We start from the raw sequence: 14,508 nt of genomic DNA, 5'->3' as shown, positions 1-14,508 counted from the left end.
CTAAATTTGGGGGATAAGGTTGAAAACAACCTTAGGTTTAAAACACTTCTACAAAAGAGGAGCTCTCTTACACTGCTGGTGGGAATGCAAGTTGGTGCAGCCACTTTGGATAACAGTGTGGAGGCTCTTCAAAAAATTAAAAATCGAGCTACTCTATGACCCTGCAATGGCACTACTGGGCATTTACCCCAAAGATATAGATGTAGTGAAAAGCAGCACCATATGTAGCCCAACGTTCATAGCAGTAATGTCCACAATCACCAATCTGTGGAAAGAGCCAAGATGCCCTTCAACAGATGAATGGATAAAGAAGATGTAGTCCATATATACAATGGAATATTACGCAGCCATCAGAAAGGATAAATACCCAAATTTTGTATCAGCATGGACGGGACTGGAGGAGATTATGCTGAGTGAAATAAGTCAAGCAGAGAATACCAACTATTGTATGGTTTCACTTACTTGTGGAGCATAAGGAGTAACAGGGAGGACATTAGGAGAAGGAAAGAAAAAGTGAATTGGGATAAACTGGAGGGGGAGACGAAAGATGAGAGACTGTGGGCTCTGAGAAACAAACTGAGGGGGGATAGGTGAGCCTGGTGGTGGGTGTTAAGGAGGGCACAAATTGCATGGAACACGGGGTGTGGCGCGTAAACAATAAATCTCGGAACACTGAAAAAATATAATAGAATTAAGATGTCAAAACAAACAAACCAACCAACCCCACAGTATTTTTTTTTTTTTTTTATAACAGTGGCAGACATTCTGTGTGCTGTTAAAAGAAATGTAGATCATTCATAGCTCTGACCAGGGGTACACAGATAATAGTCACTAGCAAGGTAATACTACTGAATATTACAGAAGGTTGCTAGTAAATTAAATGGAATAAGTCTCACTAAGAGAGCTGAGGCAAATTTATTTGAAAGGTAATGATTTTTGCTCAAAATTGCTACCTGAGTTCATAGGTGAAAATGATGCTGCCTGACTTGAGATCGCATAAAGAAAAAAATTTATCTCTGTACATTTATTTGCCTGTGGATCATACCTTGCTTGTGGTGGTGGGTCAAAACAGAATCAGAGCTCAATATTTTCTTAATCTCAACACCCACAAGGAATAGAAAGATACAGTTTTGTCAAGCACTCTATATGCATATAATCACTCTCTTATGAAAATGGAAGGTACACTCCCAAGGACTACTTGGAGACAGAAGAACTGAAATCCTGGCTGATTTTCTAAAAAGGATCATTTTAAAGATCAAGTTTAATGGATTCCAACTAATAGTGGGAATCTGAGAATTACATTCAATATATCAAAAAGTCCAATGGGAACTGTAGGTTTACTAGCAATTAAGTTGCCAAAGTGAAAGTTTTGTTGTCTTTATTTTTTGATAAAATTATACCAAGTCAGTTCAATGACACAGGTGATTTCACAATTATCAGAAGCAATGTTTGGCATAATATAGGTCTTTGATGAATACAAGAAAAAAACACAATAGGTTGATTAAATTAATAAACACTGCTTACTTAGTAGATAAAAATCTTTCAGAAACACAAGGTCCCTGGGGACGAAAGTATGTTGTTTCAAAGGTAGGGAACCACTTACTCATTTCAATCTCTTTATTTTATAGCTGAGGTAGCTAACTAAGGCTTAGTGAAGTAAAGAATTTGACCAGAGTCCTTAGTTGAGGGAACCGCCAGTCAAATCCAATCCAAAGAGATCACTTCTTCCCGATCTTCTAGGCTGTCTGCCTCCTTGGAGATATTCCTAATTCTAGCTGTCTTTCCACTCTCAAGTATGCACTAATACACTAGTTACTATAAATTGTGACAATTTCTGTTTTCATATTAAGTGCTAAGAAAATACAACAAGCTGCTATCCCAGAAAAATCTTAGATGATGATGATGGTAATAATAATAAACACAGGGAGAAAAGAAATGCATTTGAGTATGATACAATAATAATAATAATAATAATAATAATAATAAAAAAACACAGGGAGAAAAGAAATGGTCTTTGACTATGATACTTTCCACTGGGCAAATTCTAAAGTTTTAAAAACAGCAGCAAAAGCTTGGTGGGTATGTTTTTAAAAAATGACAAATCACCTGCCTGTGTAATCATGTGTACATGGTTACCCGTGGCCCCATTTACCCTTCCATCCAAGGACCAGATGTGCCCTCTAAATTAGGGGGCTGGATAATCAGACAAACAAATTGAGGGGCGTTCTGCAAACAACTATCAATGGGCTGGAAATGGGGAACCACTCTGGAATAAAGGAAACCTAAAAGACATGACAATTAAACACAATACATGACCCCTAATTGGATACTAGATGAAAACCAAGCAAAACAAACTAAAACCAGCTATTGGAAAACAAAACAAAACAAAACAAAACACCCCTGCTATAAGGGATACAAGTGGGGCATCTGAATATGGACTCTGTGTTAGATGATGCTACTTTACTGTTAAGTGTCTTGAGTATGACAGCCATAGAGTGGTTATGCAGGAAGATGTCTCTGGTCTTAGAAGATAGTTAGTAGGGGTGGGGGGTGGGAGTTTGGGGTACTAGGTGGTGGGTATTATAAAGGGCACGAATTGCATGGAGCACTGGGTGTGGTGAAAAATAATGAATACTGTTATGCTGAAAATAAAAAATAAATTAAAAAAAAAAAAAAAAAAGAAGATAGTTAGAAGTGTACAGAGAGCAAAAGGATACATGTTTCTAACTCTCAGATGGGGGCATGGGAGGAAGGGAGGGGGAAAGGATGGAAAGGAGGGAAAGTGCTCATGCACGTGCATGCAGAATGCAGAACAGGCTTGTGTTATTCACAAATACGCAAAGAGGTGAAAGGTATGTGAGTGTTCATGTGACTATTCCTACAACTTTTCTGTAGGTATGCAATTTTTCAAAATAAAACACTGGGGAAGAACTTAAGAGTGCCAGGAAGTAACCCTGTTGTGTGCCTAGAAGGGAAAGATGGGGCCCCCAGAGCCCAGCTGTTTCTTACACTGACTGCATGGCTGCAAAAGGATTCTCTGTTTTAAGATTTGACAGTCTGCTGTCAACCAAAGGGAAGAGGGCAAGTTAGAGTGTCTGGAACATTTATAGGTTAAATTTCCTCCACTGGGATATTATGGAACTTACATGATTTTTAATTAAGAAGGTAAACACCCTAACATTTACTAAAAAAACCACTTAGTACAAACTAGTTACACATTTGGTAAGAGTATAAATATTTTTGGAGTTGAAAAAGCCAATAAAAGGTAAAATCATTCTGATTTTAATGTTCATGTACATGTGTTCACTGGTTACTGCTTTGCATTTAATTTAAGACGGCCTTTTTAATAAGCAGAAAATGTGCTTTTTTATATTGTTTAAATTTTAATATGGATTTTTGTTCAAAACAACACAGACATTCAGGCTACTTGTAAATGATACAAGATTTTTTGCTAATGAGGCATTATGTAGAACATATGCAAAAATCACAACTCAGTCTTCCAAAATAGACCACAATAACAGGAAAAAACATGATTTTAATAAAAAAGAACAGCACTGGGCTTTTACTTCAAAGCAATTAAGGGCTTTGGATAACCAAAAGTTTATGTCAAGTTGATGCCAAACCAAACTGGTCTATTAAACACATACTCTGAAGAGTTTCTGTAATATTCTATGAAAAGGCTCTTTGCCATAAATATCGAGCACCGCACTCTGAAGATTACGACTACGTTAGGTTCATGTTTGAGAACAAGGAGCCCAACATCCTGATCAGACTTCTAGAATTTCAAATTTGAAATAATGCATCCGTGAAAGAGAAGTTAAATATGTTTTCCATTTTGTGATTTTTCTTTACAGTAAATTATACCAAGTTTTATATTCTCTCCAGCTTTTTTTCAACAGTTTTCCATTAGTCTCAAAAATTTGCTGTTACATATAAAATTTTGAGCTATGTGTAAACATACAAGAAAAAAAAGACTTAAAGACCTTTATTGGAAGTCATTTCTTCAGTTTTCTACAACTGTATTTCAAGGAACAATATGCTATTTACTAAAGGTACCTTTCCTTTCTAAGCAAGTAACATGCGATTTTCAATATTATAAAATCAGTGAGGTAGGATACAAATTGGTTTATTTCTTTGGCCTCTGCAACAGAAGTTCCTTTACCTATAATACTCACTTTCTCTTACTTCTAATTCCTGACAAAAGAGATTGCTATCGAGTGAATAATCCAGTTTCCTAAGGAGGGTTTAGTTTAGTTTTTAAGGTAAACTTGTTGAAGTGTATATGTTGGTGTCTCTTGCTGGCAGTATTTATAGGAGAAACCACACATACCTATCTGTCGCTCCATTTCTTCTGCTGTTCTAGTCCTGGATTTAAGGACTTTTGGATCTATCTTTTAATGATCACTGAATATTCCAGTTCCTAGATGATCATATTCCTATAGAGGAGGCAATGGCCAACACAGTGTCCATCTTACTCTTTGGGAATTCAAGAAATATAACAGAGAAAGTAATCTCTGATAACCATGTCCTCAGCCATGGAGTAAAGGTGATGGGGTAGGCTCTAAGCTTGGGCTTGGTTTAAGTATAGAGTTTTTATATCTAGGTAATATCTTAAATATGGCTATTAGCAATTTATTAAGGTCATATTGAGTTTTGGGGTCTGGTTCTGTCGCATTGTTCCTCAGAAGGAATCGTGTCTTGGTTTTCCAAGACCAAGTCTAATCAGTTCTTCTTCCTACGGGAACAGAGACTCTTAGGTATTCAAGCTGGTTCAAAGCCAGGCTTCAAATTGTATTGCCTAATAGAATTCTCAAAAATATTCATGTTTCTTTTGCCTTGCTCTTAGAAGGATATATAAATATCACTAAATATACAGGATTTCATTATATAATTTAATTTTATATATAATCAGAGATAATACTAATCTTTTGAATCTTTGAAATATAAAGCTTCTTATGTATTTTCAGCCCATTTTATTGTTCTTTTTTAAAATTTTTTTATTTTTTAAGATTTCTTATATATTTATTTGACAGAGAGATCACAAGCAGGCAGAAAGGCAGGCGGAGAGAGGGGTGAAGCAGGCTCCCCATCGAGCAGAGAGCCCGATGCGGGGCTTGATCCCAGGACCCCAAGATCATGACCTGAGTTGAAGGCAGAGGCCTTAACCACTGAGCCACCCAGGCACTCCTCAAGTCTCATGTGATGCATCTTTTCCTAGTTTTTTCAAACATTACCACGGCAGGTTAGTTTGTTAAAGGAGGATTAAACTCTGAATCCGAAATGAGGAACTAGAAAATCATACTGGTTTTTCTACATGAGAACTTAGCCACATAAGCATCATATCATATAAACTGGAGAGAGGAAAAATAAATAGAGGATCTAGGTCTGGTTTAAAAAACATTAAGAGAGAAATAAGAGACATAAGAGATGTCAAATGCAATGTGTAGACTTCATTTGAATTCCATTTTAAACAAACAGGAGAAGACACGTTCAGGGAATTCTGAATATAGACTGGTTATTAGAGGGTATCAAGGAACTATCGTTAATTTTGTTAGGTGCGATAATGGCATGGTGTTACGTTAAAAAAAATTGCCTATCAGAGATATATATGGGAGTATTCCTGGGAGAGATGACATCTTATCTGCTTGGGGCTAATTAATTGAAGAAAATAAAGGTGAAGGGAAGTGAAATAAGATTCGGAACATGTTAATGATTGTTTAAGCAAAGTGCCGGATACCTGGCCATTTTTTTTTTTTTTTTAAAGATTTTATTTATTTATTTGACAGAGAGAAATCACAAGTAGATGGAGAGGCAGGCAGAGAGAGAGAGGGAAGCAGGCTCCCTGCTGAGCAGAGAGCCCAATGCGGGACTCGATCCCAGGACCCTGAGATCATGACCTGAGCCGAAGGCAGCGGCTTAACCCACTGAGCCACCCAGGCGTCCCGATACCTGGCCATTTAATGTGGCACTCCCTCTACTTCTGGGTATCCTTGGTCCAAGAAAACAAATAGAAGGGAAACAAAGGGAAAGAAAAAAAGGAAGGAATGAGGAGAATGATTTGAGGAAGAATATGGTAAGAAGATAAAGTCTTGTTGGAAACACAGTGTGGAAGTATAAAACAGGGGAGATGTATTAAGAACCAAAAGTATTAGGAAGCAAAAACGACACGAGGAGGATGGGAGAGAAAATCCAGTACATCAAAAATGAAGAGGCAGCAAGGAGACTGCTGAAGGGCCCCCTCGGCACCCACAATAGTCAACAGAATTTGAGGCAAATTTTGAATATTAGGAGAGATAACAAACATCTTTTTGGGACTAAAAAAACTGGTAATATGTTATGGAATTTGTTTAAATTTGAAAAAAAAATTATATGAGGCTGGATGGATTATATGGCAAGATGTGTCAACAGCACGATCCTTGCCATGTATATTTCCTTTGGTAGGTGCAACCAAATGAAATCAGAACTTCTACAGTTATGGTAAGTGAAACAAATGGACAGATGAGTGGGGGAAACAAGAGGAGGCAGAGTAGGAGGGGGAAAATGCCCTTCCCCCCGGGCTGTTGAGAGCAGTTAGTAGGTCTAGAGGAGGCTTATATGAGGAATGTTAAGTGAAAACATGATTTTTTAAAATAGACAAGACTTACCCTTCTATGGCACATGATAAAGTATTTTAAACTAATTTTGACCTTATCAAAGTGATATTTCTGTTTTAACATACCTTTGATCTGTAGCCTGCTGTTCTCGAAGCTGAAGAAGAGATAACTCAATTTCATTTTCTTTTCTTCTCAACTGAGTTTTCAGGATCTCAGCCAAGTGCTCTAACTCTTCTATCTGGCCTCTCTGTGACTGAATAACATTTTCTCTGAAATAAAGAACCTTTACAAGAATTTGTAGGTTGAGGAAAAACCGGCAATATTCAGATCAGTATAAAGAAAGTTCTTCATAATAAAGAGCAAGTAGAAGTTAAACATTTTTAGCTTAAGTGCCTCTGCATATAGTGAATAGCAGATTAAATGGGACGATTTAGAAGTGCATATGGAATTATTCAAAATACTGCTTTTTTATACAATAATGTCTTAGATGATAACCTGGACTTCAATTCAATTCAATTCAGTATTTATTGGTTACCTACTATGTACTCCACAATTTGCCCATCTTCAGATAATTTATACACTTTTGGTCTTTCCTGTGTACATCTGCCTAGACTATGCAATTTAACACTTTAGAGAGAGCAAGGATTTGCAAAACGTAACAGATGTTTTTTTGCTTGTATTTATTTATCTCTACCATGTCTGGCAGCATCCCAGTGTAATGAGCCTCAGAAAACTCCTATGAACCCTGTTTTTTCAGCTGATTAGCCGGGAACAAGATTGGGTTTAGTCTTTTGGTTTTATTCCTTTGCAGGCTAGTTATTGCTGTAACTGGTATTTAAAATATTCAGATGCTCCAGGGTGGCTCAGTTGCTTAAGCAACTGCCTTCACCGTCTCAGGTCCTGATCCCAGGATCCTGGGATCAAACCCCATGTCAGGCTCCATACTCAGCAGGGAGCTTGCTTCTCCCTCTCCCTCTGCCTGCTACTCAGCCAGCTTGTGCTTTCTCTCTGTCAAGTAACTAAATAAAATACAAATAAAAATAAAATATTCAAAAGAAGTAATTTGAAGTCTTTACTATTCTTAAGCAACTGTCTAAACCATGATGTGATTTCATGTTTTCTTTCCTCATTCAGAATTGTTACTTTTTGATGATCCAGGTGAAGGCCTGTAGGTAAGATGGAACCTTATCTTCATTTGTGTGATTCACAGACACTCAAACCATGAGGCTTTGATTAACTGGGGAAGTAAGCTAAATGTGGCAGAAGTAACTTTTGAAACCATAGTATGATGAAGAATGTAGTATCAGCAACAAAATCTGAAATCCATATGTATTTGATAACTCCAAACTTTTAAGCCACTCCCTCTAATTCTCTCTCTCTTTTATTTTTAACCACAAAAAGGCTAATTAATTCAGGATCTAAAAAAAAAAAAATTTACCTGTAATTTTTCTGAGAATGGAAATGTTGCCCCTAAAGCTTACATTATTATAAATGACTGGGCTTTATGCCATTTGTTTGGGGAGAAAATTATAATATAGAAGACTATTCTATGAACCTCTCCACTGATATAGTTGGTTAAGTTGCTCATTTTCCTCATTTTATTGGAAACATGTTATATAATATCTGTTCTTACCCCACAGATCTAGATATATTTAGTGGAGCAAATTATATGTACATAAACAAATCGTGTTTAAAATAAAGAAAAAGGGAGGGATCAAAAAAGACATGATCAATAAACAAAGCTCTAAAATGACCACAAAAAGAATACATACAAATTTCTTATTTCTCCTTTGGCTTCTTCAAGTAAATTGTTGCCATATTTTGTAAGCATGGGTTGTAGAGTTTCTGCTACATCGACATCTTGGAATCTAATACCTAAAAGTCAATCAGTAAGATTATAAAAGTGAATTGGGAAAGCAGAACTCTTGATTTGCTATCATGAAGAAATGTACAATAGACGAAAATTTCTTAAGTACTGAGAGATACATGTTCTATAGTACAGAGAATTAGAAATCCATTGCCAAAGGAATTACCGCTGGCATTAAATGTACAGAGCAGCAGGTATTGCCCATTAAACAACTTCTACTATGGAAACCAAATGACCTAGAAATAATTTGGTTCAACTTAGATGTAGAGCATCTAAATTTATTTCTGAAAAAACTAAATTCAGGGTTTTATAATATAAGCTAAAGTATGAAAGAAAAATATTTTAAAATCTTGATTTTTTTTTTTAGTATTTTTGATATAGTTTTAGAAAGATTTTTTTTAGTCATTCACATTCCTTGACCTTACGTATTGAACCTTGTCTTCATTTGCGTTAATCACAGATACTGTAAGTGTAAGTCAAAATGTTTCCTATACTTTGGTTTCTTCCATCTCAATAACAAAATCCCTATTTAAACAAAGGCAATTAAAAAAGGGATCACCAATGAGATTCCTTTAAATAAAACATTTTGCTGCTGCCCTTAAAATATTTTTCTTATAAAAATAGGTGCATTTTTTACAAGTCTACTCCCATTGTTAAAAATGAGACATAATTTTAATTACTTGTTTACACTTACAAAATAAATTACTAGAGCTTAAGGTAGATAAAGTATGACAAATAATTCAGATTTCTAATGGAGCATCGTCTCAGATATAAGATACAGATAAAGTACATTCTTTTAAGAAAGTTTATTTTTAATTAGAATAGAACTATTGTTTGCTGTTTCCAAAATTTTCTCTATCTATTATAGCCCATTTTAAAGACCAGAAAAGGCTCTGCCTAAAACCATTAAAATAGTTTACTGTGTTAAAATTTGCCAATTTTGGCAGTAATGCTAATTCTTAAGCTTTTCGTACATAAATTATGGAAAAACTAAACATCACTAGCGAAGTTTAAAAAAAGAATCTACTTATCCTTAAAGTAATCTTAAAACTTAATGTGTACCATACACAGTTGTAAGAATCTTTGTTCTACTGGTTCCTCACTATAAGGATTGTTTCCACATTGTAATGATCACATCTCAAACCAGTACTTCCCATTCTTTCTCTTGACCAGGCACATATAGAAAATAGGAGTATGCGTTCAGCAGCTTAGAGGCAAGAGTGCCTGTAGCCAGGGCGAGTCTAGTGTTCTCACCTAGCCACCCTACACTGTGATACTTCTGACAAGCATGGCGTAACTTCCGGATCCAAAGGTGACGGTCTTGAAGAGACTGTTAAGATTACTAAGGCATCAACCCCGATGATGGTGCCTCAAGTTTACTCAGAAAGGTAATGGCTGACAAAGTATTCATCACTATGTAGTGCTCTGTAAAGCTCTACGCCTTGGACTCTGTACCAAGCCCTGAGAAAGGTCTGAATTACTAAGAGTATATAAACACCAGGAGAAATTTAAACTCTGTAGTCACATTTGAAAGACTGTGCTGCTCTATGGCTCTTTTTTTCTTTTTCCCTATAGGAGGAAACTTCCACCAGACTCATCCATTCAAACGGCTATTCATAGCAGTATATTAGTTTGTCAGGTTAACCTACCATTTGGGCATTGCTTCTTTGTTTAGTATAAAAGATCTTACAAGCCATACAAATCGTCTTGCCCTGCTTCAGTCACAGATGACCCAACAAAGGCTGAGAGAGGGTAAGCAACTTTTGAAAGATAAAATATACTACCGTGGAGTTGCCATCTTTTGACTTTTTTTTCCTCATCTGGTGTTATCACTCCATTTTACAGATGGGAAAAACGAGGCTCTGAGATGTCAAGTGCTCTCTTCCAAGGAGAAAGTTAATTAGCAGCAGGGCATTTTCTAATTTATAATGCATTGTGATTGCTTTGGTTATATCAAAGTCTATTGCCAATCTCACAAGCTAGGCATAGCTGAGCACTTTCATCTTGCAGCTGCCTCTTGCCTCTGTGGAGGCCTTACTGACTTCAAGGGAACTCTGCCTAAGGAAGAGATAGGGTCAATATTTTGGCTTGGAGAAAAAAAATACAAGAAAATTTTCTCCTTTTCGGTCTATATGGCATTTTTTTTGTCCTCCTTGATGAATTGAAAGTTTTACATGACTTTTTGTGTCCCTCAAAATGTTGGGTCTTTATGTGAAGCATGTTCCAAATGAACATCAATCGTAGCTACAATTTTATTTCCTTCCCTAGTAATTGAAATTTTAAAAAAGTTACTGAAACTATTGATTGATTTTTCGCCTCATTATAAATAAAGTTTGTCCATGTTTGGGAGAATTGGGAATTTTTATTAGAAAGATTCATGTTCTTTCTATATTAAGTTTCATCTATGCAACTGAACTGCTTTGTGTGGGTAGGTTTTAGGTGATTCACTCTCAAAATGGGGAAAGTGATTGATCTATGATCATTTTTGGAGATGGAGGAGATCTTTAGGGTCAGTTGCTTAAATCCTTTTATTTCGCATGGAAGAAGCAAGTTCAGAATGATTAGATGACTTGTCCGAGGTCACCAGGGAGTATGTAGAGGAGCAAGAACACAACTTTTTAAACCCTTAGTTATGTGTGCATTGCACAGTCACACTGCTTACACACAATGAGAAATTTAAGCAGTTCTGCAAATTTTATAAGGGGTCTTTTGACAAAGAAATTAAGTGTGATCATTCAAAACAGAAAGTATGATTGTAAAAAGCAAACTAGCTGGTTTCCCTATTTGCCTGAGTCAATGTAATTTCTGTCTGCAATACAGAAAACCAACTCAAATTACACTATTTTATATAGTTTCACACACGTCTCTCATATCAGGATAGATAATTACATTCACTGTTTTACTCAACAAATAGTTCTCATGTTAATATTAACATTTTATCAAAATGCAAGTCAAAAAACTATTTTTCTATTTCTAAAGGTACTTAAAAACATGCGAAATACAGAAATACTGTGTGTGCGTGTGTGTAAGACGGCCTACTAAAAGACTGACATTCAGGATTTAATATAAGCTTATTTTACCTTTCCTGGGGCATGCCTGTAAGCCTGCATTTTCATGCGCTTTTCGACGCCCAGTGTTAACACGAGATTGCACATAATTATACGGCGTTTGCCTGTGACCCTGGATTTGAAGTTGCTGTTTGGCTGAAATGAGTCTGTTCTTGAGGACTTCATTCTGTCTTTCAAGCTCATGAACTTTCTCCTGCAGCTGCTCCATCATTTCTTCCATTTCTACATCTCGTCCCAGCCGCTTGGGGCCGCCACCAACCCGCTCATATCTTTTCTTGTCATTAACTAGCCGTATTAACTTGGTGGCCATTCTAGGGAAATAATAAAAAGATGAAAAGGAATGTGAGAAGTCAGCATAAAATGCATTCTGTTGAAAGGAACATAATCACTGTGAGGACTTCAGTGCAGAACCTGAATAATAAATTTCAGGTTTTGATGTAACTATTACTGCCTGTGAAGAATCCTTTGATGATAATTGAAACCACTGGGCAACAATCTGCTTTATAGCACTGACAAATAACAGTTTCCTAAGGCTTATCATTTAAGGTTAGTAAAGAGAGGACACATATTTACTCCATATGTTCCTCAAATGCAATTTTTAACGCATGACCTTATGTAGGAATGCTGTATGCACTTAAATGTAGCTACAGATTGTGGATGTGTTGGGTTAGAGATGCGAGCCACAGTAAGCTACAACTTTTGAAAAGTGTGTTAAGACTGCAGCATTTAGATGATATGTTTTAGGTGAACTGTTTTCAGGTTCTCTAAGATTAAGACATATTACAAGTACAAAAATGTTAGGATGCATAGGTACACACAGATAAAGAGCCCAGTGAAAAATTCAGAGAAACTGAAATGTGACGCTTAGTGCCTGAGAAATGTTCATGTTTAATGGTAGAAAACACTCAGATGCAGGAAGTATTATTTTAATGCTACCTTTAAATTTAGACACAAGTTGTGCTTTTGATATCTTAAGAGTTTATACCTTTCAGTCTTTTAAGTTTGATAAAAACTGGTTAGACAGAACAAAAGACAGAAAGGGCACATGGGGGTGATGTAATATACACGTACGGAAAACATGCCTGACAGTGAATGGAAAAATCTTGGCAGGACAAGAAAGAAAAGGTGGCTTTGATGAGAGACACAAGTTCAAGACTTTACAAAATTGGTCGCACATCTTCAATAGCTGATTCTAGTTTACAGTGAATCTATTTTTATAAAGAGCCAGACGGAGATTGAAAATAAAAACTCACTTCATTTTTCTTTAAACGGGGTTTGCTTTATTTTAGCATGGTTATGGACAGAAGCTTTTACTTAAGAGAACAAAAGTGAAATAAAAAAATCCTTAATGGCTTTGGGATGTCATAGAACAACCCCTTTTTGCCCTAAGCGGAGTCCTCTGTAAAAGCGGTAGTAATACACGTCTATCTACACTTCTGGCTACTCGGCCTACAGCATGTGGCATCAGGGAGAAATATGCATAACATAATCAGTTAAGATTGTTTTCTCTTTCCCTTGAGGCAAATCCATTAAACATGCTTTATAAGGGATATAGGATAATAAAAACCAAGATCCAAGAGGACCACAAACACTCTAGTAAAATAATCAATGGATTAGTTTCTTTTCCACCTAATCCACAGAATGATATATCATGGGGAAATTTGGGCAGGTATCATAAGCCCAGCAGAGCCACACACTCTATCTAGCTCTTTAATGAGTTAAGGATCCTTACCCCACCCCCCAACGGTTTTGCCATAGAAATATGGTTGCTATCTAAATGAGATGTCAACCTAAACATCTGAATCTTTTGTTATAGAGAGACTTTCACGGCGATAGAGATCACATTCAAAAGACACAGGTTTAATATAAAAAAGCAGTCAATAAGTGGAGAATCATAAATGACCCAAATTTTTAAGGAAAGGAAAGTACATCAGTAGAGTGGTTTTAAATTCCTTCAAGGATGTTCCAGGAAACTTTTTGTCAAGAAACAAGATTCTATTTGTCTAGTAAAAGCAATAATTTTCAATTGTTTGATGTGGTTATTTTGTAGTATTAATGCATTATATGTGATCTGGTAAAGTTTGAGTACCAATTTAAAAAGGTGGTTTATCAGATCTACATTTATACGAATGTGATACTAATTACACCTTAAGGCTAAATTTCAAAGCAGTTCTGAGGCACCTGGCTGGCTCAGTCGGTAGAGATGCAACTCTTGATCTTGGGGTTGTAAGTTCGAGCCCCATGTTGGGTGCAGAGATTACTTTAAAAAAAAAGGGGGGGGCACCTGGGTGGCTCAGTGGGTTAAATTAAAGCCTCTGCCTTCAGCTCAGGTCATGATCTCAGGATCCTGGGATTGAGCTCCACATCCTGCTCTCTGTTCAGCAGGGAGCCTGCTTCCCCCTTGCTCTGCCTACTTGTGACCTCTCTCTGTCAAATAAAAAAATAAAATATTAAAAAAAAAACAAAAAGAGCAGTTCTACACGTTCCTCTAGGTAGTGTCTGTGGTGTGAAATTCAAGATTTTAGAGCTTTGGGTCACAGTTGTCATTAGATTATTACTCTCAGGGCTAAGTAAAATAACATCCCAGGAGGTTAAATGGCTTGAACGTAATACCATAGGCCGGTGGCAGAGAAATAATAGAACACATGCATATAGCTTGACTCCTAGCCGAGTCCTTTTTTCATTAAACTACATGGCTCATTATTAGGTTGTTTTATATTTTCTGGCTAGGACAAATTACTAATGAGGTCAAGGTTGTGAATTCAATTATTTTACTGACCAATTAGGCTTACAAAGGAAAAAAAATTGTTTAGTGGTCATAGCATACATTCCTCATTCTGATAGGACACGTGTGTGTTACTGATCAGAAAAGGAATCAGGCAAGTGAGTCATAGGTTTTGAAAAAAGACACTATCCTGACTCAAAAATGAACTCAAAGTAAAAGCCCCAAAACACAGCAGGTCAGTGGGTCATTAAAACA

General features: G+C 36.4%; 1 protein-coding gene across 2 annotated transcripts in view; it reads right to left on the bottom strand.

The window, feature by feature from the left end:
* Positions 1-14,508, bottom strand: part of RPGRIP1L (RPGRIP1 like) — a 123,316-nt gene that overhangs the window by 102,952 nt on the left and 5,856 nt on the right. For both annotated transcript variants that reach the window (XM_082712123.1, XM_082712124.1), the window contains 3 exons: positions 11,541-11,839; positions 8,366-8,468; positions 6,719-6,862 (listed from right to left, as the gene is read on the bottom strand). In XM_082712123.1, coding sequence (XP_082568249.1) covers positions 6,719-6,862; positions 8,366-8,468; positions 11,541-11,839 — 546 coding nt within the window. The remainder of the gene's footprint in view (positions 1-6,718; positions 6,863-8,365; positions 8,469-11,540; positions 11,840-14,508) is intronic.

The sequence above is a fragment of the Mustela nivalis genome (assembly GCF_964662115.1).
Source record: "Mustela nivalis genome assembly, chromosome: 18".
Lineage (NCBI taxonomy): Eukaryota > Metazoa > Chordata > Mammalia > Carnivora > Mustelidae > Mustela > Mustela nivalis.
The sequence above is the reverse complement of the archived record's forward strand: the minus strand, read 5'-3'. Positions and strand labels throughout refer to the sequence as shown.